This window comes from Ictidomys tridecemlineatus, chromosome 11 (assembly GCF_052094955.1).
Source record: "Ictidomys tridecemlineatus isolate mIctTri1 chromosome 11, mIctTri1.hap1, whole genome shotgun sequence".
Classification (NCBI taxonomy): Eukaryota; Metazoa; Chordata; class Mammalia; order Rodentia; family Sciuridae; genus Ictidomys; species Ictidomys tridecemlineatus.
Window position 1 is genome coordinate 56,170,471 of NC_135487.1, and position 25,455 is coordinate 56,195,925.

Genomic DNA, 25,455 nt, shown 5'->3' on the forward strand with positions numbered 1-25,455 from the left:
TTTATTTATGGTCTTTTTCTCCCATTACATTCCGAGTCCCTCATCCTTATATAACAGCACAGTGTTCAGTAAAAGTTTGCATTCCATAAATACTTAGTGATTGAATGGATGAGTATATCATATTCAAAGCCAGTCTAAATGCATAAGGCAATGCCAAAGAGGAAATATTTTGAGTATTGTAAATTACAAGTAAATGCAGGGTCTTTACTTACTTTTCCCAAGATCACAGGCCTAGTACTTTAGGGAAATAAAGGTACCTATTTCTATGAATGTAGCCAAGCATTTTCTCGTTGACAATGAAATAAAATATCTACAAGATAATATGGCAGGAATATGCCATTCAGTGTAATCTGCTTTTATATTTTTCTTTTTTTTTTAGATTATCAATTTTTTAATCTCTCTTTTTCTCACTATCAAATTATTCAGATTAACTCAGTACCTTCATGGATAATAATGGGGAATTTAGTAAAGTTTTCTTTTCTTTTTTAATCTGAGACAGAATCTGGAATTTGTTTCAGAGTTTTTGAATATCTCCTTGTCCTTAGAGCTTATCTGTGCTCAAAGTAACAATACTATAATTTCAATTTAAAGCAGAGGCCATTAATCTGATTTGGAATACTATGATGTTCTGTGAAGCTACTTTCCTAAGGATGACTAGTTTTTATATTAATTTTAATATGACTTTTAATAGTGCTCATACACATATGATTGTATTAGAGGCACTGAGTTATATAATATAAGAAAAGTATCTACTAAATCTAAAATATTAAGTGTGCATAGAAACTCTTTTCTGCAGTTCTACATTTTAAGTAAGCAATTATTAGGGAGCCAGACCACTCCTGAGAAAATTCTTTCTAAAACTATGTAATATAAAAGCCTACAGGTTCACCATAATATACTGCATCTATTTTAAATAACAAATATTTTGAGGGTGAATTTCTTTTGCTCTTAAAAAGTAAACTTGAAGCAAAATAAATATTTGGACATTTTGCCTCTTTTAAGAAATGTTGATCTTGAGGGGAAAAGTTGTATCTGTCTGTCTGTCTGTGTATCTATCATCTATTATCTTTTCCAATTGAATCTTCAGTCTTTACAAATACTAACTTAAGAATTTCTATCAATTCTGCTGTGTTATCAAGACTACATCAAATAAAATATAACATTTTGATGTATGGTTCAATATATTTCTTTTACTGAGAAAATAATTTGGGTGTGGAAGACATTAAATATATAGGCATAACTAAATGTTTTTCTCAGATTATAGTTAAAACAGAAAAATGTTACTAAATTAGCATGAAAGCATATGAGTAATGGCTTTCCATGTATAATCTATTACAAATTCACCTTACAGGGATTTGTAGTTAATAATTTCCATACTTTGTCTGAATATACCTAGAAACTCTTCCTATTTGGAATATTGTCTATAAATGGATCTTGTTGGAAGAAAGAGCTAAACCTCCTGCTTCTACAACTCAGGTAGCCAAGATACCTTCTGCACCTGGTAGCTTAATTCTTGGTTTATAAGCCTAAGTTTGGGCAACTGCTCAACATTTGGATAGTTGGGGAGTGAAGCAGATAGGGCAACAGTTAGCTGTATCTCAGAGTAACAGCAGTAGAACTGAGATTCAGCATAAGTGATGTAGTGGATCCCCTCCTCCACCAAAGAGTCAGGATTAAGCTTCTCCAGAGGCCCTCACTTAATTGTTCTTATTAACAGAATATCAGGGAAAATTTCTGCAAAGAACTCAATGTGGTTTAAAACTTTCTATTTTCTGGGAGGGATAAGTTGCTCTGTCTTGTAAAAGCTAAATTTGCCCACTAACTTGATTATGTACAAGAATTGTTACTTCTGCTTCCTGTGGTAAAGACTTGGGAAACCTCTGTCTAGCCTAAAAATATGGGACAAAAACTGTTATGTACCAAGCTACTGACATGTAACCACCCCACTGAGTATAAAGTTCAAAGAATTTTCAGACTCCAGTGCAGAGATTTTTAGGTTACAGCCACTCTATACTCTTTCAAGAAATAAACCTGCTTCCTACTAATTCCTTGTGTGTCCATTCTCACCTGTCCTATATTAGTGACAGGTGTCCATGAAAGCTGTAGGAGAGGGAAATTTCTTTTTCCTATTTCCCTCCTAGGTTATCTGGCTGGGATGACAAAAGAAAAAAATAACAAGAGAAATGCGTGCAAATTTATTTAGAATAAATTGTATGTGATAAGAGAAGCTTTCAGAGGAAATGAAGACCTGAAGAAACAAACCTGAGTGTTTTATACTAGGATGACAGAGAGTAGTTGTGGAAAACATAGTGGGAGAAAATGGTATGAGCTAAGGTGGTCAGCTTGGGGAAATTTACCAAGGTCTATTCCATCAGATTCTTCTTAACTTTCTTTTGTTTCTGGAAATAAGGATGCTTCTTTCCTCTGGGTATAGGAAGGGTACCTCTCAGAAGGAAGGTCTTATGAACTGCTTCAGTAGAGAAGAGAGAGGTCAATGAATTCTTCTGACACTTGTGATTTCTACCTTCCTTCAGCTTAAAATTAATATGTTTAAAATCATTTTTTTGAAGTAATGTGCTGTGAACCCCATCAATGTGGTGTGCTTACCTACCCTTCTGGTATGATCTCAGCTGTGTGTTTAACTATTGAGTGTTTCATGACTTGGTGCCATCCTACTCCCCAAGTTTTCTATCATTCTGAGACCTACCCTAGAACCTGCCAATAAATTTCTTTTCTGCTCAACTTAGTCTGTTTCTGTTGTTTGCAACTAATAAACTATAACACACAGACACTTACATCACAGTTCATGAAACACCAAGAGCCTTTAAAATAAACTTTTATTTTTATTTACTTTTGAAAAATATTTTTCAAGGTTTCTGGCAGCCTCAAGATATAGTAGTTAAATTCTCAAGGATTTGGTGATTTTTTTTTTCAAACATCATCAAAAGTTTATACCTGACAATGACAGAAGATCTGATTCTTCATTTTTACTGCTCGTATTTATAAAGTGGTGACCTATTAAAACTCAGATTTTGTTTCTTATTAAGCAATTCCAGTAATTGCTTATGTTAACTATCGATGTCACAGAGAAATGGAAGCTTTATTCATTTTTATTATGTTATATGATGCAATGGAATATTGTTTTATTTTCTCAAGAGAAGGGTGTGATATCTATTATTAAGATCTAATTTCACATGAACAATAATAAACTTTAAAGAAACAAGGAATGACAAAAAAAGAAAATATAGACTAGCAACCTTTATTTATATTGCTGTATTTACTAATCATAAATGTGGAAACTTAAACCATATATCTAAAAGAAGCCATTGCAATGATAAACCCAGTCAATAGGAGGTACACTCCCCCCAATCCCACCCCACACATAGTCTTTCTCCAGCGACATTTTTAGGAATATATATATTTCAGCAACTAGTTTTCCAGGAGAAAATATATGTCAGTCTGTCTCTGTGTCTCTGTTTCTGTCTCTTTCCTTTCATCCCTCCCTGCTGTCCTGTCTCCCCCACTTCTTTCCACCCCCCTTTGTCTTCTCCATCCTTCTCTTTTAGTCTTACAAAACTCGGCTTCTTAGAAAACAGATTAGAGAATTGATGCTTTTTTTCCCCTTCAATTTGGTCTTCTAAATATCCCGATTCACTCTACCAATTTCTTCCAGCTAGTTCTTCAAAGGTCGTTTGAATCACACTTTTTTTTTTGTCTTGAAGAATGAATGAATGAGTGAGAGATGAACTCTACATGAACAGTTCGAGTTATCTGACCAAAACACACTTAAAGTAAATGTCTTTTCAGTCTAAATTTGATTTTAAAATTTCCAGAATCAAGAGATGACAGATTCTTCTTGAAATGATAGCAGTCTGAGAATGTACCTCAACATGAAAATGGAGATCATTATATAAGTTCCTGTGTTACTTTATAAAAGATCAACATGTGTTATACACAAACCATAAAGACTGGTTAATGCATTGTAAAAACTGAATTGTGAGAAGATGAGAATTTTTGAGCACACATACTACTTTATATATTCAAGAATTGGAAATATGTATTTCCAGAAAAAAAAAAAAGCTTATACCACATTTAAAAAGGAAACCAAACCAGTCTTCATTCCTGTCAACATTTAACGGTATTAGACAGTAAGACTCTCAAAACATAAATAGTTGTCTACCAACAGGAAGGACATATTTCCAGAGACAAATTTTTTAAAAAGTCTGCTTTTCACCATGTTAGTATTTAAAGCAGGTGCCATTTGCTGATTAATTAAATCACAAGATGTTCCTTATGCTAAAATCTTGCAAATGAAACTTAAACAGAAACTGTGGTTGTGCTGTTGTCACTTCTTCTCTCTTTTTTTTTTCTTTAAATTATCCAGAATACCACATGGACAGCTTGCAAGCTTATTTTCCAGATCACTGATAGCAATGCAATTCTGTGTTTGTGTCTGAGTATGTGTTTTGTTTCAAAAAAGATATCAGCTTGAAGCAGTTTCAAATCTCTGGCAACAATTTTTTAAGAAGTTTGTCAAAAATGAGCTGTTGACCACATTTTTGTCAGGTCACTTGTCAAATGTGTGGTAGGGGGATGTCAAGTTCCCGGGCAATTCCCATCCATATTTATGACACTACTTAGAAACTATGCAGGCGTTCAATAGGTACTATTTGGTGTTTAAGAACAATCAAGAAACATTTTTTTCTTTATTGTTAATATATTATAGGCTTCAAGGAATATTTTATAAGTCGTTTTTAAAATACATGTACCCCAGATTTTCTCAGGAAATTCCAGGTGCTTGGAGTACTTGTTTAAAAACACAATTCAGAACTGCAGGAGGTATAAGTCAGCTGTGGTTTAGTTTAAAGTGAACTTTTTTTTTTTTAATGTAAAAAGGTCAAATTTAATGAAGAAACTAGCAAATTCAAAGTTCCACCAAGGAACATTCCAATGCTTTTAGAATCCACTTGAAGTGAAGAAGGAAAACCATCCCCTTTAGCATTTTAAAGCTTTGAAAGCCTAATGAACCCTGCCACCTCCTGTAGTTCCTACCAAACCAAAATTTGCACTGGGACTGGGCTCATTAGCATTAAGTGGAAGTAGACTACTCAGCTCTTGCTATGGCTTTTTGCAAAGCTCTGACCATTGCCATTGTATTTGGTTGATAAAATGTTGTTATCTCAATCATTATTTCATTTTTCTCTTTGTTGATGCAAAATGCCTGTTATACTTCGAATTTACGTCATGTAATAAGTGTCCAAAATACATTAGTTTTTCAACAGGTTATCTTCTTGAAGTGAGGTATTTATTATAATGGTTCACTTCTTCTACATGACCCGGACTATGAAGTGATGGTTTTTGAGGGGGAACAATGAGTAATTAGAAGAGAAAGAATATGTAATATTAGATATACAGATACATTGGGAACTTTCTTCATTAAAGTAGATATTATATTAAGGAGGCTCAAAATCAGCAATTTGGTCAATCTAACTGCCTCCAAAATTTTCACATATCCTTTTAGAGGATCTTTTTTTTTTTTTTCTGTACTGAAGATTGAACCCTATGCAAACACTCTACCCCTTGAGCTACATCCTCAGTCCCAGGAAAAATTTCTGCTACAATTAAGAAATGTGCATTATGTAGAGCCACCATTTCAGGTTATCTGGTTCTGATTTTAAGGGGGTCTGTATCTTCAATTGCATGTTACTTCCTTCCAAATTGTAGATAAGTGACACTAAAATAAAATATTTCTTCTCTGTAGACATGGAAATTAATTCTTTTGGGCAAAGTTTCAATTGAATTCTTTGTTCTGGAAGAAGCCAATTTTGTCTCTTTTAGCATATTAATTTCATTATTCTTGATCTATAGAAGCATGTGCTCTTAAATTATCCTGGTTTGTAACGTCTTACATAGTTCTTTCATTAGCAAATTAATGTGCCCATTTTATAAGTATATGTAAGTAATATTTCCCACATTCTTCGGACTAACAGCTGATGGTCATAGGATTTGCAATATAGTTATATTTTGACAAAAAATACAAATATGTTTCTTAGGTTGCAAATAATTTAGTTTCTAGAATTTGGACTGCCCTCTGGTTTGACTGCCTCTACACAGATGTACTCATAATTAGTGTTTTTATATAAATTGGCAGCATGATTAAGATTAAAAACCAGTAGTCTGTTAGGGACTCAAAAAAAGAGGTATGTGTATTCTGAGTTATATTTCCCCAACAATTCTATTGATGGCAGTTGTCTGAGGAATAGTCTTAATGGATTATCTAAAACCTGGCAGGTCTTTTGCAAAATGTTATATAAAAAGTTACATGTGATTGTGACAAGATCCTTCATTTTGTGTGATGGTCCTAATACAACAAGCACTTTGTGTCTGAAGCCAATGGCATAGTATATTCCACACTCCAAAAGTTTTAGATGAGATGTACAATCTGATTTGCTTTTAAACCTCATACCCTTTGGAGCCATTAGAATATGGAAGGTCATAACTTATTTGATTTCACAGATTCACAGCTGGAGAGTAATTTGCCTTAGAATGAATCATGCCTTGAGTTTTACCCATATCTGATTTACTATATATTCCAATGAAGAGAGTGAAGACTTAACCTCTATATGTAGTTTATAATATTCATATTCTACAAGATTTTTCTTTGGAAATTAACAATTATTAATCTTGTAGAAATAAAACATGTCGTGCTTCCATGTTCCAATTCCATCTTCCAGATATAAACATACATAGAGTTGTGGAGTAGCAATGCCATCACATTCTTTTCCTATTCTCAGGATAGCTAATGGTGGTAGAAATCAGCCAGTAGAATTTTTGCATTGGCTCAAATATTTGGCTCAAATACTCCGCTTGGTAAAAGTGTAATCTCCAGCAAGTGATTAAAATTTCTGAATCTCATTTTCATCATCAATGTGTGACAATAGTATTTTCTACTTAGAGTTATTTTGAAGTATTGTAGGAGCCAAAGCAGCAATGTCTGCCAAAGTGCTTTACCATTATAAAATGCAAAGTGCAAGAGCTGTGATCCCTCAGGGTAACTCCAGCTGCCCATCTGTCTCTTAGGATGGCACATCTTTTGGACCTAAGGCTGTGGGAAATTTGATCTAGCCTTAGGATTACTGTGGGTGAAGCTTCTAGGGAACAGGGTGAAATGATTTCTCTTTCTTTCTCTCCAAGAAGGCTGGGAAGTATTTATTGGATTTGCTTGATGGTTTGTTCTCCTTCCACGAAAGCGGACTGCTGCATTTCAACAAGTAAAAGTTCTAAATAACTGATAATAAAATATCTCCGGATATTTTTAGAAAATATTTTAGAAAATATTTCCAAATATTTTCTCTAAGCTTGAAATCATTTGATAGAAGGGCATGTGATTATGAAGACTTGTGCTTGGGAAATTCAGAGGGAGTATAAAGACTCTGTGGTGCTTGGATCAAATCCCCTCCCCCACTTTTGTGGCATTGAAGATTACACCTAGGGGTGCTTTACCCCTGAGCTACATTCCCAGTCCTTTTTCTTTATTTATTTTGAAACAGTGTCTTGCAGAATTGCTAAGGTCTTACCAAGTTACTGAGTGTGGACTTGAATTTGCCATCCTCTGGCCTCAGCCTCCAGAGTCCCTGGGATTATAGGTATGCACAATCAGGCCTGGCTCAAATTCCCTTATCTTGAATCAATCATTCTTGGGAACATTTTCTCTTTAAAATCTTTTTTTACATTTCTTCCTGATAGGCTAAAGTGAATAATTGTTTTCTGAATATCTGTATACGGTTTTGAAGTGTTTGTGTTTTGATCTATTATATCCCCTCCCCGCCAAAAAAAAAAAAAAAAACCTAAAAACTAGCTCTGCTTCATATGCTAGCTTTCTAGATCTGCTACTTGGTGTTTCTGTTTCTATTATGTAATTAAGTTCATGACAAAGGTTAAAAAGGCAAGGAATAATGAGGCAGTAGGAAAATTAAACATATTAAATATATGTTCACTGTTTGTAGGGGGAAGGTTTTGGTGTATATGGTTTTCCCAGAATAGCAATAACACCCATATTTCAAAAGAACTTAGTAAACCAAGCATGGATCTTTTCATGATTTGGTGCATTGTTTCATCAACCACATTTTTCCCATTTTTCTTTTTTTGTTAATTATTATAAATGGACAGATCTGGGAAAGAAGGCTTAAATTGTTCATTTGGAATGAACTCCCATTTGTATATTATAGTATTCACACATTAAGGGTTCTCAGTCAAATCACATGTTTTGTTTGGAAGGAAAGATAATTTCAAAGAAATTCTATCTAAATTCCTTGAAGGAAGTCTATGCTCACTCTGACTGTTATTTTATACCCAGCCCTCTTAAGAAATTACACTTTGGCTTCTACAAGCATTTGGGGTTTCATTTGCTTAAGCTGTAAGACTGTCAGGATTTGATCATTAGTCTCTATAGCTGACTGTTGCATTTCAACAAGTAAAAGTTCTAAATAACTGATATTAAAATATCTCCAGAAAAAATATTTCTAAGCTAGATGTAATGAAATTTGTTAAACCTCTTGGGAATCAGCAACAGTGAAAAACCATGTGGAGGTGTTTGAAATTGTAGCATCAAAACTTTTCAACCAGTATTGCTTAGAAGGATGTGAATATGATACAATGAATGAAACAGAGAATGAAGGAGGGACTAGGAGAAGCATGTTTAAATTATTATTTCTTCCATTTTTTCTCTTTAACTAAGAGTTTTTAAATGAGTCAAATACATATTTAATTGATAAACTGACTTTATATTCACCTATTGGAAACAGTACAACATTTTACATCAGATTATGAAATATGGATGTTTTACTAAAAGACAGGAAGAGATTTTTTTCCAGTCTTTAAAGTAAATACATATTCAAAGAATCTTAAGGCATACCATTTATTCATATTCATATCTATTGAAATACTGTACATCCACATACTTCAATAAATAGTTAAAAACCTGACCTCTTTTTAAATCATTTCTGGATTTCAAAAAACAACTTTTATTGAAAAGATTAAATAGGTAACTTTTGGCTGTGTCACAAAGCTAAATACAATGGATAAATTAACAATTTATCAGTAATTTGATCAATATAGATGATTGGCTTTGATAATTCAGCTTTTCAGAGTTTTCTGACTTCACACATAGGGGTATTTATATATATATATATCTATATATTTTTGTTCTGAATTATCTGGGTAATATTCTTAGTTCTCCAGTCTACTTTCTAGATATAGCTTAAATGTTATGATGAAGCATTAATTTTCAGTGAAGTTATAAATCCCCCAAAAGTGACTTTATGTTTGAAATTCTCTCTCTCAAATCTTAGTGTCTCAAAAAAATCACACAATGCTATAACTTGGGCAGTACTTTTCATTATATAATTGCTGCATAATAGAAACTTAATGGTGTAACAGGACTTACGTGTTGAATGAGATAATTGTAAAATACATTACACCACTTGCATTTAAACCGAGAATGCAAATGAAAAAGCTAACTACCCTAACATTCTGCTTCTTGCCTCCCTCTCATTCGTCCTTTCTCCTATCTTTCATCTTTTCCTCTTTTTTCCTCTTTCTGTTCTTCCTTTCTTCTATTTCCTTTGTCTTCACCTCCTTTTCTGTCTTTATCTTTTTTTTCTCAACTGCTCTTTATTTTCTTTTCTTCTTTCTTGGACAAAAATTTTGGGGCAACAAAAGGAATCCCACAAATGAAACTTGTGGAAAACACAATGCTGAAAGGAATAGTGTAAGAAATTATTTTAGAATGAAAGATAAATCAATTTTATAAAACTGCTTTTCTGAAATTGCAACAATCTTGTACAGTCAGGACTGATAAAATGGAATAATCAAGACATTTCATATGTCCATAAATGTAAAATCATCTACTTGAACATTATATGCAATACATTCACACAAAAAAGCAAATACTGTAGCCTTATTTGAACAATATTGAACTCATAAATACTCATGATTTCACTCTGTCCAGGGGCTAAGGACTAGGAATGCTGCTGTGATACAGAAAAAACATAGTGAATACCTCCTCTATTTAAAAATGTCACTCAAGAAAGTCTCTTCTAACATAAAGGCAAATACATATAGCTACTGAGCTATGACTGTACTTCTGTCACATTCTATGGGAAAAACACCAGACTCCACAAATTCGGAATCATGACAACACTTTGAACTAATTATTTGGTTCATCCATAGTTTATACCTCAATTTACCTCACATTAACCCTACAAACCTTACAAAGAGGAGGTATTTTTAACTCTAGGAAAACGGTCACTGTATAATATGCATTCTTGATCTGTTTCTTTCTCCCAAACAATGTACAGATGGTTAACACTTTTGTGGTAGCACCACTATTTCTAGTAAGTAGATTATTATGGAGTGTGCCACTTTAAAGCTGCAATACAAAAAAAAAAGTATTTTTAGTTTACTCGCCAATTTCACAAAGAATATTTTTAAAAGCAAATATATAATATATTTAAATGCTATATTTTTAAAGCCAATTTTAATATATCAGTCAAAACATCATAGTTTTATTACAGCTAGTAAATTTAAGAGCATTATGCCATATTATTGCCATTTTGTGGGAAGACTATATTTATGCCTCCTAATTTATGAGTCATCTTTCTAATTAAAATAGATTTATGGCATACTTTGTCTTTAAATTTTATTTGGAAAAAAATCATAATTTTCAAGTCATCACTTCTAGGGCAAAATATTAGCTATCTTAAATATGTGTGACCTCTGTAAAATTTCTTATATCTAATCTTAGTAGTAGCATGTGGGTTGTTGGTATGATTGTAAAAGATGACTATCTGTAGAAATGTAGGTGTGCTGAAATTGGCAACTTCATCAGACCTGTAACATGGCTTTCAAGGCTATGGTCTTTCTTTGGTAAAGAGTAAACCATTAGCCTATTCCTGTAATATAATAGTTAGACTCACAGAATTTTCCTTCAAAAATGTAGTTTTCATTCTTTAAGTAGAAAAAAAATGAATACTCACAGTAATTGAATAATTAATACATCTTAAGATATTCTCATCACTGGTGTCTGTCTTCATTTGATCACATCTTACATATATCATGTAAGAAGAAATAAAGCATGGTAATTTTTTTTGGCTTCATTTGTTTGAACTGAAATGGTTATAAAGAAAGATTTTATTAAAGAGTTATTTACTTCAGGGATTGATCTTCTGTATACTAATATAGAATATTTGATATAAAATATTTTGGAACTTTTTCAATGTAACATGCATTCCAGATTATCAACTGAGTGATGTTTTCAGATAGAAAATATGCAAAATGCTCCTGTCTGCAGGAGCACTGTTTCTGTCATAATAACTTATCTATCACAAAACCAAATTAGTTTTGAGTGCTTACCAACTCATGTGATATTAGGTGATAGGACTTTGTGTCCTCTCTGACAAACCATCTTAAAAATTTAAGCTTGAAATAGTGAAAGAAAAAAAGATACTGTCTTGCTCAGCAATCCCTTGAGTGGACTGTGCTGTCATTTTAAAGGGAATTATTTCCCACAGTAGATCTAACATTTAACTTCAACGAAAGAAATCGTATGGTACATTTACTCTTCTATGTGATTAAATTGTTTTTCATCCCAAGAACGGAGTTATTGTGGGGCAACACTCTCAAACCCCACTGATAATGAAGAAATACAATCCAATAGCTCCTTTGTTCTTTAGAGATAGAATATAGTTTAACTTTATCATTGTGGTTTATTTTTTTCCTTACAAATTGTAGGATTTAGCAAAATGTTTTATATTAGTTGGAGACAAAGAGAAAAATATTTCATGAAGGCACACCCATGCTGAACTTACAGGAAAGAGAAGCAGAGCTGCACAGCCAGTTATATTACAAGGCTCATTCCTGAAACCTGAATATCATGCGAGCAGAAAAATCTAGATATGTGTTATATTTTGAAGAAATGATCTGAAGGCAATATTATTTGCTTTTTTATCAAAAAAGGAAAAAGAATGTGTCTTTGTAAATGTAGATTGACTCTTATTGAAACAGGGAACTGAATGCTTGTATTGCAGCCTTAAAGAATCACATGTTCACTGCAATATTCGTTTTTGTAAACTACAGCCTGCAACCTAGCAGACCATGACTGAATGCTTTTGAAAAGTTGTAGATTACAAACATGAAATCACAATTAATATCCTCTAAAAGTAATTTCAGAGCTTTCACGTCTTAAAAAAAGGACAATGTGTACTGCTTCACAAGGTAATGTAGCTAATCAAAAAAGAGTAGAATTAAAGTATTTACATAATGAGCAATTCTACAGAAGGCGATCATCCCCATGTAAGCACTGCTGATTATATCCCACGCTGCTTTTAACAAACTGTACCAGATTGGATCCAGCCATCAGCACTTTCAGAGAATCCTTAAAAGCCTTTTATGGGTCTTTAAATTTATTGTAGAATGGCATTCTTCAGGTAGAATATGCTGGTGAAAGAGGACAGTGTCAACACAAGGTACCAGCAGGAGAAAAGAACGTCAGCGCTCCCGGTAATTCCATACTGGGCTGTACTTGGAGCTGGAAAGAAATGGAAAAGATTAAATCAAAATCTAATTTGTGCCTTTCAGGATCTTGACAATAATCAAAAGACAGCTGGGTGTACTGGGGAGAGCATTGGCTTTGGGGTCAGACAGAATTAGGTTCACATCTGATTCTGCTCTATGAGAATGTGTGGCCTATTTGACTAACCTCTCTGAGCTTCAGTTTTCTCAAGGGCAAACTAGAAATAACAGAAATAATACAATCTAGCTGGCAGAGGTGTGGTGAGAATGGGAGATGAAGCACAGAAATACACTATCCGGGGCTAGACACGTGCTAAGTATTCCATAAACAACCAGGAACATCCTTATTCCTCATATGCCTTGTAAATATTTGTAGTTGTGGATAATATTCATTCATGCATCTATTTGTAAATCTTTCTGATCAGTCAAATATTCTATGAAATTCTAGAAAAACAACAACAACAAAAAAAGAAATTCTTTCTTGCAAGGACTGTTTTTATATGAGTTTGGGTAAAGGCGTGCAAACAATTATAATACAATCTTAGGAATATTAGAAATTGCATGTACAAACTGCAGTGACTTGGAAAACGGTGCATTTAAATCTACCTGTGCAAAAGGGGGATGATTTAACAGTTTTACCAAAAAGAGCTGCCATTTGAATAGAGGAAATAACACATCCCAAGGCATGAGGAAAGGAGAGATCAGACATACTTCTAGTATCTAAAAGTAGATTAGTCCTGCTGGACCGTGAAGTTTGAGCCTGAAGTGGAGGGAATTGAAACTGGAGCTCTAGGCAAGTAGAATGATCTTGATTGTAATGAAAAGAGTTTTAGTTTCTAATCTAAAGGAGAATTTGAATAATTTGGAGTGGTTGGATATATAGCCATATTCATATATTAGAAAGATCACCGGATTATACACAAAGAAGTTCATGTGGTACTTAGCTAACAGTTATGCTGAATTTTCACCCAAACCCTAAAGATTCATGATATGGTTGGCATCTACTGAGTAGATTACATTTCACTTCACAAGGGGGTGGCTACCTCCTGTATGTGGATACTGTTCTCCAGAAATTGAATGTTGTTTGCATGCTCACTATTGCTCAGGACTGAGTTTTGTTTATAATAATAATAATAATAATAATAATAACAATAATAGTAATAACAAAAAAATCCATGCAAATTATTTTAATTACCCTTTTTAATAGGAACTTTTGTTAATTCAAGCATTATTTCCTAGTCAAAATTGAATAATGTAATAAAGAAGTATACTATTCTACCTCTTAAATCATAACTCAAATCCAGGAAGTTTTAGTTGCTCAGGATTTGAATTACTAGCAGGTAGTTTTTAATGGAACTTTCATAAATGATAGTATTAGTATGTCAGAAGAAGAACAAATTGTATTGTTTATACCATTAAGGAATTAAAGTGGAGGAAAGATGCATTGGTCCCTGCCAGTGGGAAGATTTCTTGACAATGTAATCGCTGACTCCAGATGACTAGAATCTCAGTGCTGAAGCTACTGCTTTTTAATAAACAGAGAACCGAATCAACTATTTAGTGTATCTAAATGCATTGTAAATGAGGGTTGTTTTTAAATGAAAACCTGATGAAGACAGTATATCTATGATTGAACAGATACCTTTCAAATATATGGCATAAGTCTGATTTAAAACCAGGGAACTCATTATTTTCTCTTAATTAAGACCTGGAAGAATATTTTAAAAATATAAATGAATATTTTATTTTATATGACCTTCTCAATAATAGTTGTGTCAGAATCATCTTTTAAGAATCTACATGTAACCAAACTTATAATATAAAGAAACAATAATAAACAAATAAAATAGCTTAATAAATAAGAAAAATATTTTAAAAGCTAAGCGTACAAGCCAGAGGTAAATTATTTTGTTATAATGACAAATTCAATAGTATCTAAGCATGTAGAATATCAATAACCCTAAAAATTCATCCATCTTTTGGAGTGCATGTTAGAGCAATCTTTCTTAAGTCCTGGCTCTTCCTCCTACAAGCTGAGCTGAATACCCATTTTGTATGATTAGACCATGATCTATATTCCTTTATTATATCATTATTACACTAATTGCAAATGTTTGTATATATATATATATATATATATCTATTTCTAGATCAAGGCCCCATCTTATTTATCTGTGTTTCCCTGACAGAAAGTTTGGTATATAGAGAATGGAAGATACTCAAGAAATGTCTAAGTGAATGATTCAATGACATAAAAATTAATTTGTAATTAAAATGTGTATTCCTATCACAAAAAATCAAATCTCTTCTGAAAGAAGTCACATACTTAAAACCTAATAAATAAATAAAAATACTTTCCTTGACTCATTTAGCAAGCTTGCATTGAACTCAATACCAAGCACCATATTGAGTGCTGGGAATTCAATGGTTTATAAGACATAGGGACTTTTTGTCATGTACCTTCATGGTCATCTTTTTTCGAAATGTGTCTACCTCTTATACTTAGTTTACTATCATTTTAAACAGGGCAAAGATATTATCCATAGTATTTTTAAAAATTAATGATGACCTTACAATTAAGATAGCAAGTTTTAATCATTGATTCACTTTTTAGTTGTTTGCAAATGTAATATTATTCTCATCCTAAAGTAAACTAGAAGCTGGCTGCTGCATTGGTAGCCAGCAATTATTATAGTTAATAGGCTGCAGGAAAATTATGAACAATCACTAGGCCACAAAAAATTAGTCAAGGAAATGTGGCATCAGATGCCCAGAATAAGTCATATATCATCATTCACATTCTTGTACTGCATACTGAATGTCTTTTATGTTTTGAGAGCTGGATTAAATAACATATGAGCAAAAATGAATAAAACCCAATCCTCTCCTTCAAAAAGAGTTCACTCTAGTAGGGATACAAATAAATAGGCAAATAGAGGACATAGGACATATGCACCTATAAGGACAATGCAGAATCGTGAGAAGGATTAGAGACTATGGCAACAAGTATTAAAAAAAAAACCCTGACTTTTTAAAAAATAGAATTTGCATTTCAGTACATACAAATTTCATTTTTTAAAATGGTGTGCAGCAGTCTTTGTTGGGGTATCCCATTGGTGTCTAATTTCATTCTCCTGGATGAACATTTATTATATTCAGTTTCTATGTGTCTGTGACTACTGGACTGAACTATTTAGAGATAAGAATCTGACGGTATTAACATTAAGGGTCTCAGGGATATTTTGATTTGTTTCACATGTTAAATTCCAATTGAATTTTTTGTAGATGGACACAATACTTGTATTTATTTGTTTTTATTTTCTGTAGTGCTAGGGATTGAACCAAGTGTCTCATGCATGTAGTGCTGGGGATCGAACTGAGTACTCTGCCACTGAACCACAACCCCAGTTGAATTTTTGATGTTACGAAATTAAAGAAAATAAAATTAAAGAAATAACTATTAGCTATAATTAGAAATTAGCTTCAAGACTCTGGTGAAGTATCACCTACATCAAAAAGAAAAAAAATCATTTATAAAAATCGCATGCTACATTAAGCATTCTTCTCTGTTCTCCATATTATTTAGTAACTCAGAAAATAATGTTTATTACATTTTACTCCAACTAGACCAAAAACATTCCAAAGCTAAGATCTATACTTTTTTTTTTTAATTTAGTACTGATCACAAAGTCCATAATTTAGAAGGTACTTGGTATTTTTTTTCAAATGATTATATGATTTACATCCTTTTACCCTATTATCACCACAAATATAAGGAGACATAATACCATGACTTATTTTTTCAGATGAGTATTGTCTTTCCTCTCCCATATTTTACTGAATCTTTTCTTTCTACTTTCTGGCCTATCCCTTTACTCATTGACTCAGGCGCCTACACAGAACACACACTAGATGTGTGAAATAAGTGAGTGAATGAAGAGTGTGATAATACTCAAGGGAATGCCTATGGTTTACTAGATGCCACGCAGGGTAGTTTAACTTATTCTGATATGTACAGATCAGACTATCTGCCTGAAGCATTGTGAAAAAGAGGACAAATTATAGGCAGATTATAGGGGGATAGAACATGTACTGAATTTTATAACACCATCCTCTCACTGCAGAAGGCAGTGAGTGCAAATAAACCAGAGGGCCCCAGCTATCCACATGAACTTTCAGGAGGCCTCTGGTATGTGCCTCTCTGTAATCCTGAGAGCTTTCATAGGTTCTATTTTTGACTATGTGTGAATATTGTACTACTATTATCCCAAGTAAAATTAGGAGGCATAGGTCACATGCTCAGAGAGTAGGGGCCTACGGTGAGGGCTTAGAGTGCACTCTGAGTGACATGAGAGACCAGAGGACAGTCTGACCATTCTAAAATGATCACTTGGCTACTTTGAGGACAATATGTTAAACCAGAGGAAGAAAGAGTAGAATGTTAGCTTGAAAGCTTCAGAAATCCCATTGCCTCCAGAGAAAAGCCAGAGATACATAATCCAGAATTCAAGAGTTCTCTATTTGTCTGGTTATAACCCACTCATCCAAACTCATGCCTAGGCTCAACTCTAGACTGACAAGCCATTTTTGAACACACAGTGTTTTACTACCCCATGTCGTGTGCACATGCTACATCCTTAAGCCTATGTGGCCTTCTTCTTCTTCTTTCTCTACTTATTAAATGCCTAACAACCTTAAACATCTAAAATAACCTCTTTTGAGTTGGACATTGTGTCTCATATCTGTAATCCCAGTTACTCAGGAGGCTGAGATAAAAGGGCATAAGTTCCAAGCCAGCCTGGACAATTTATCTGATTTTGTCTCAAGATCTAAAATTCAGAGGGCTGGCAATGTAGCTCAGTGTTTGGGTATCCCTGGGTTCAATCCTCAGTATTATAAAATACACAAATAAAATACCCCTTCCTCCATGAGGCTCTCTCCAGTCTTTCAGGTAAGAATTATTAATATCCTATACTGATTTCAGAACTGGTTCCTTGTTAACATATAGTTATAAAATCTTCCACTGACTATAAGCATTTCAAAATTATGGAACATTTCTCCTGATAATATGTGTTTCTGTATCTTCTATCAAATGTGTTCAATAGATGTCTGTTAAATTAAATGTTGGAAAATATTCCTAAGTATACATTTTTGTAATTTGAGAAGATATTCTATTTCAATAGTCATTCCTATGATTTTTTGCCCTTAAGGAAAAGGGTATGATGAAGAATGTGTTCTGTTTCTTTTCTAACATCTATTTAATCAACACCTTTTAAGTAGAAAGAAGAAAATTTTAAAGAAGGAAAAGAGAAAGAAAGGGGTTAAGAAAGGAAAAAGAAATCAAAGGGGATGAGGATTTAAAACAGAGAGAAAAGATGCCCAGCCCTTGAGCAGTGTATTAGTTTCATATTCACCATCTTATTTGAGGGAAGAAACAGAGAGAGAAAAAAGAAATAGGGAATTTTAGAGAGAGTGTCTTGGTGACACTTAGACACTTGGTGACACTTAGAGTTGGTTGTCATACTTCCTAGTTTCTTAATAAGGCTAAGGTATTCTAGTTTTTTTTTTTAAATAAATCATTGTGTTTGATATATGCACTTGGAGACAGATAACATTGGTTTGAATTCTACCTCTTTTGTTTTCTAATTGGACTAAACTGGGCAAGTTTTTTTTTTTAACTTTACTTAATTCATTATTTTTACTTAGTTCATTATTTTTATAAGTGGTATCTCAAGTTTACAAGTAGATTAAAATAAGTCGATGTAAAGTAACTAACAAAACTCAAGCACCCACTCAGATATTGTGGGGATTACTCCTCATTCACTCATGTATTGAACACATTGAGAGTGTGCCTGATGCCAGACATTCTGATCCCTGGGAAAAACAGAAATGTCCCCTGTCCCCACAGAGTTTTCTTTATAGCTTAAGATAGTTTGGATGCAACAAGCACATTTTAACTTCATTTACTTAACCTATACTGATTAAATAAATCAGTGTTTCTCTGGTCTTACAAAAATGTCCTCCTTTCTTTCTTAGCAAAAAATCACAGTTATCTGTTTTCTTAGCTTCTTTGGAAGGATGTATTTTAATGTCAGTTACTGCTAGATGATGTGCTAGTCTCTTTTTGCAGGCTCTTCCATGTCAGGGAGTGTGACCTTTTCCTCCTCTACTCTCTCCTCCTCTTTTGGCATATCCACATGCCATTCAGAGTGTGGTTTCATGGCTGACCTAAAGCTTGCTGGGATTTTGAAGGAGTTCTCAGGCATGGAGCAGAAGTACCCAGGATAGGTGTAGAGTCTAAGCCTTTGGGATTTCTCCCAGTTATCAACAGGAAGATCCAATCTGGGTTTTAACACATATCTTACATCTTGTCTAATTATGATTATCACTCCCAATTACTTACAGCTGCTGCATATTATTTTCAGTCTTGGCAGTTTTCCCTTGTATTGCTCTAGATTTTATTTTTAGGCAAGAGCAAATGTAACTGTGAAATATTTAGTTTTGGTACAATACCAATTACTCGCCTAGGCAATTTCCTTAAATTACACAAGCTTTAACTAAACTAGCTTTGAGTCATATTTTTAAGATTCCTGTCACAGTCTTAGGTAGAGTTACTTAAAGTACATTAATTCTGCTTCCATAAGACAAAACTGGCCTTAACTCTTATTTTCCCAAGGAAGCTTCTACCTTAATGGGAAGTGAATGATATACACCCAAATTATTTCATGTAAGAAAGCGATTAATGTATATTTGAAACAGAAAACACATTAGAGTACTAAAAGGTTGTGCACCAATGATTCGATTCAATAGGTAGTGTGACCCTGTCTCATCACATAGTATAGAATGACTTTCCTCAAAAGGTAGTTTAATCCTCTTTTAAGCAATATCTACCCCTCTATGCCATCAGCAGGTGCAGGAAACATATGGAGGCTCTGATTACACCTCACATTTTGTCACTTAATTCTATCAAAACTCGGAGTGGAGTTTAGGGGACAAGAAGAACAGCAAATGGGTTACGTTTTGCAACTGAATGCATAATTTCGATTGTGGTATCTAGAGAAAGTAGGCAGGCCTCAGTATAGTAAAAGTAAGCAGGCCTCAGTATAATGACATAATCTCAGTATAATGACATAATTACACACAAGATTATGTGTAATCACATGGCCCAGGTCCTAACATGTGATATAGTGTGTCACAGATAAGGACAGACAAATGGTGTCTTCTCATACACTACCACCCTCATGCGGCGCAGGAAAGCCCAGGGAGAGGGCTTGGTGTTAATATTGCATGCTGCTGTACTCTGGGATCTTCTTCCTCCCCTAGTCTTTGGGGTTCAGCAACTGTGCCTATTTAGTGCAGTTGTTATGTGGTAGAGATAACAATGGATAGATTGTCAATTCATGTTTTTGCTCAACAAACCTTTCTTGTATAGTGTATACTATTTCCTAGGAATACAGAGAGATAAACACACCATGGTCCACTTTTCCAGAAGCTCTTGATCTGATAAAATAAGACTTAATTTATGAGCCTCTATCAGAGACAACTCCCCTGGTATTTAGGGAAAGAATGTAAGAATTGGATATGTGGCTTCAAATTCTTATCAGTCAGCCCTTTCCCTTTCTTTAGATGGAATCAAGCTAACAAAGTGAACATTGGTGAACTTTTCTTAAATTAGAGGTCTAAGGGTTATAGAAAAAAATCTATATTTTAGATACTTATTCAAATATTTTGGATTTTTGTTTTTTATTTGATGAAAAACCGAGTGAGTAGAAATTCCAACATCTTTGGTAAACTGAGTTTTCACAATGACAAAAAGTATAAAATAATTATTTTCGTAAAAGTTTCTCTTTTTTGTGTGTTATAAACAACGAGGAGAATGGGTAGGGAAGTTATACCATCCCTATCTCTTTCTGACTAGTGATATTTTCCTGACAACATGATCTTAGTAATTACTAAGCTATTTCTCTGGCAGACCAACATCCTGAGTCCCACTCTGCTTGCTGAATAACCATCTCGCCAAAGTTCATATTATACCATCATAACTACTCATCGTCAATTATAATAGGTATTTCAAATATCTATCTATCTGTCTGTTATTACCCAGATTCCGAAACATGTATATTTGTAGATAAATACCTTTACCTGGTAACAGCCAGATGAAACTCTTCAAGATCACTGCCTCTAATCTGAGATATGGAGATTAAGAAAGCATTTACCCAAATAAAGATAAGTTTTGTTGTCTTTTTCTGTCCTAATCATTGAAAAAAGGACAGATCACTAATTGCTCATCAATATATTCTAAATGTATTATATTTTTTGTTTCTATAAAATCAGAAGTAATTTACATAAATATACTATTTCTTTTTTGTAGTGTGTTGTCAATACAGGTACTTATGTCTAGCTCTAAATGACCCTTTAAACTTGGCACGTTCCAGTTGTCCATCCAGGTTAGTTTGAAAATGAGTTTCTATATAAGCATTCTTATATATTTTAGAATATGTGTGTCTCTGTATGTAGGTTTGTGTATGTATGCATGTTTTAAGAGCAGGTTTGTTGTGTAAAATATATATACACAAAAGATATACAAATAACATTTGCTATATAGATTTTAGTTTGGGCCTTTAAGGCAACATCTAGCTGAAGAAAACAGGGCTTTATAGAAATAAAAATAGAAACCCAGCTGTGTTCTTAAGGTCACTAATAGTCACTGCCATTAGCTGTATCTTTACCGTGACACTAGTGTGGTTAAAACAAACAAACAAACAAACAAAAAAAACAGGAGAAATTGCAAACCAGCAAACATTTCTGTAAGCTGAAGTCTCTTTGAAGATACTATATATGTGATTATGTGGGTGTGAATTATTTAAGTTTTTATATGGATGTCTAAACTTGGAGCTTTAATGACTACATCATCTTGTTTATTATTATTATTATTATTATTATTATTATTATTTTGCATATTTTGTGTGAGGAAGTTTACCTTAAACCAGCTTATTTTCTGTTCTTCTGTAACATTGTTCTTTCATCATTAAGGGTCAAGAATTTCATAGGCTTGGTTATCTTTTCCAGTTCTGGAAATATTCCATATACCTTCAAGGTTTTGTTTCTTCTGTTTTTATCTTTTCAAATGTGACTAAAAGCTAGTGGTTGGCCTTGCATTTTTCTGATCTTACAATCTAGGCTGATTTTTTGGTTACTCTGCCATTGTATTTTGGCTATTAAAAAAAAACCTTAATAAAATCTAAAAGGCTTTGTATGGAATTTGACACCTCTGTATATTTTTCGGAAGCTACTTTTCCAGCCCTGTCAATGTCTGTTCTCCACCACATTCTGCACAAATCACACAGGGGGAAAGCTCTCTGTTCTTAGGACATGGCCAAATCTTTGCTCATAGTGTGCCTTCATCTGAGAGGGCCTCTTGTGTCTTTGTGGTTTCTGTGGTTGAAATATTACCCATCTCTAATGCAACCTGCTTACAGGATTGTCAGAACTCTTAGGGAGTTTTCAGCTTTCCAAATAAGGAGAGAAAGCTGGTGGGGATTGAGCAAATAAGACCAGAATTCAGGTATGCTGATTCTCTGTGCATCCAATTCTATGTAGTTTCCCTAAATTACTATCTAACTCTGATTGGAATTAATCTGTCAATTCCTCTTTTCTTTCATAGCCATTTACTTTGACCCATACTTTATTACTGTCATGTTCATCTCCATTATTAGAGTCTAAGTTTCTTGAAAGCAAGGATCATATTTAATTTACTTTTGTATCACTCATAGCATTTGATCAAAGGATGGTGCTATCAAATATTTATTATATAGCACCAAATTATAGATGCATTGTTTTAATTTCTGCATTTCAATGAGACTTAATGTAAAGTTCAAAATAAAACAAAAAAAAAGAGAAAAGAGCATTTTAAAACAGATGATATCGTTAGTCAATAATGCAGGACTTAGAAACATTGACTACCATTATAGAGTACATTGGTTCCATCTTATTGGAAAGGAGAGTATTTTCTTCTTGGTTGTCTCTAAAGATATGATATCATAAATACACGGTTATACCTACACAGAGACATGTGTATACATGCTCACACACAACACACACACCCCCAAGAGAACTTTAAATAGTCACTTCCATCTAGACTTCTATTTGAATGTGTTAGTGATGAATGGAGACTATATTGCTTCCAATTTAGCATACCATTTGCTAACCTAGCCCCCACAGTTTTCTGAGCTGAGAAAGGAGATATTATTTTCTTCTTCATAGTGTTGTGATAAGTAAATGAGACAGCATAAAAAGTGCTCAGTGCAGTGTTGATTTAAGCACTCCATAAATAATGGCTTTAAAAATGTGTTAATATAAGAAGTACGGGTGTGAGCTCCTTTCTTGACCCAAGATGAAATATCCTGTTGTTGGAATGAGGTACCACAAAGTTCCGTAAATAAGAGAGAATAATACTCCTACCACATACACTGAACACAGAATTCTTGAGAACCTACACATGCTGAGTACCTACTGTTTCCAGTATACTATTGCATGTGGCAGGATATTGCTTTTGTACATAATTCTTCTAAGTAGATTATAATGCTCTAAGTAAATCACACCCTGTAACTCCTTGGGTTTGAAATCCATATTTCTTTTACTCAGATTCACCTTCCATTACTCCTTCCCAATTCTCTAGCCTGTATCTGACTTGTTTGGCCTTCTCCTTAAGAACCTAGTTCAGGGTTCCTTCTAGGATCACTTCCCTGCCTGCTCCCTCCCTGGAGGCCCCACTGCAGCTCACTGTCTGTCATGGCCTTACTCAGACTGGCTTCCTCCCTTGAGGAGGGGTTCCTAAAGTACAGGGATCATGATTCTTGATTTTTTCATCTTTCTTTTCTTCTCTTTTCCTCTTCCCCAGTGACTAGCACTGTGACTGCATATAAGAAGGACTTAATAAATACCTGTTCTTTTATCTCTACATGAGATAAATTTGCAAAATATACTGGTTTTTATTCACGGCTTGTGTCTTGTCTTACATCCTCTCATTACCTTATTACTTTAGCTGTTGCTATGACAACCAGTTGTGTGCAGAGCAAACAATTCTGAAGTAGATTTCACTTGGCTTTTCAGAGGATCCCCAGTAGAACAGAGCCTCATTACACACAGCAAGGACCAGGTCAACAACACATTCTTGTATTGGATTTATTCCCTCCCTATTTTGTTTGGTTCAACTGCCCACTAGGGTTCCCTGAAATTCCCTCCCCAAATAATCATTTATAAGCAAGTCGTTCATTTTGGGTAAACCCAGACAAAGACAACAATCTTGAATGAAAAAGAGAAAGACAATAGATTACAGATACTGGGTCTAAGGCAACTGTATATCCTCCCAAGTTCATGGTGTTTTTGCACATAGTGGGTACACAACCAATTAATTTCAGGTAAATAAACCAATTGAAAGTAAACAACTTTTCAATCTCTGCCACTGCTCTTCTTGGCTTATTACAATTTTATCAGTTTCATCACTTTTATGAGGTTTGCATTAATAATAGTGTTTGCAGGCACATTCTCCTAGTAATGAAAAAGGGGTCTTAAAATCTTAATTAAATCTTTTTTTTTTTCCTCAAAGACTTTGTCCCAGGAATATCACCCACTGTTTTACAAGATCATCATTTTGGTTTGTGCTATACCAGCAACATTGTCTAATGAAAGTCCTCTCTCCCATTGTATTTCTTAAATATTTAAAGACACTCATGGTTCTTATATTTTTATTATGACTTCAACTATAAAATGCCTCTCTCCCCTACAACCTTGAAATGCTCTTTATTCTAGACTTTATTTCTACCTAAGTTGATCCAGCTTGCAAAATGGAAAGATAAGAAATACTATTGTTAGGAAAGGAATTTGGTAACATATACATGAAAATAAAAAGACATGTCCAAAGGATGCAAAAAAAAAGATTAAATTTGCATAGTGACTCTAGAACTAAACACAATCTAATCTATTTTTAAAGATTAGTAACATCCTTTAAAAATTATAGATAATAAGTTGGTCATAATTTTTTCGGACACTAGTCAAGATATTAAAAAAAAAAAGGATAACAGTTTTTAGACCTTATACTGAAACACCTTTATTCTGACTCATTGTTGAGATATTCAAATTTGATTACTTATATTGGTGTTTGCTTGCCACAGAAATAGCAACTTCCTGCATTAATAAATGTTTAAGTCCATCAATGTTAAGTTTTATGTCCATAATTTCTTTGGTTATAAAATACTAGGGAAAACCTTGTCATTTCATAAGGCAAAACCTTTGTTTTATTGAGCACTGCCTCTGCTTTAATAGCATTTTCAGTTATTCTTAATCTGAATGTATACATTAAAACCTAAAACTGGAAAATTGTTCTTTTGAACTTCAGTCAGAAAAATCATAACTTAGGAGTAATTGACTTTATATCGGTGATCATGTTATTTATTCAATGAAATAATTTATTGATCACCTACTTTGTGTTAAGCTTGGTGCTTGGTACTCAGTACACAAAGATGAACAAGATCTAGTTCTTGGTTTTAAGAAATGTATAGTCTATTTGAAATAAAACATTCCATTCTAGAAGAAAAGGAATGATTTTCACCAAATCATATATTATTCGAGTTCCAGGGTGAAAAGAAACTTTGAAAGACTCCATTCTTCTTTGTGAAAGTAAAAACTAAGTCAGAAATTCAGTTAGAGAAAGATGTTCTAGGCTTATGTCATTTTGAAGCCCAAAGAGACTGGAATCTGGAGAGTGAAGAATGGTGCAGAGAATTAATGCATGTTTCCAGGCTTGAGTTCAGGGCCTGGCCCAGCATATCACACTGTCCACATTAATTTATTTAGCATCTTGTATCTGGCATAGCTCTCTCACTG

General features: G+C 33.7%; 1 protein-coding gene across 4 annotated transcripts in view; it reads right to left on the minus strand.

The window, feature by feature from the left end:
• Positions 1 to 8,762: 8,762 nt before the first annotated feature.
• Positions 8,763 to 25,455, minus strand: part of Negr1 (neuronal growth regulator 1) — a 789,855-nt gene continuing 773,162 nt past the window's right edge. For all 4 annotated transcript variants that reach the window (XM_040288864.2, XM_021731059.3, XM_040288863.2 and 1 more), the window contains one exon: positions 8,763 to 12,586. In XM_040288864.2, the coding sequence (XP_040144798.1) occupies positions 12,462 to 12,586 (125 nt within the window). In that variant the 3' untranslated portion in view covers positions 8,763 to 12,461. The remainder of the gene's footprint in view (positions 12,587 to 25,455) is intronic.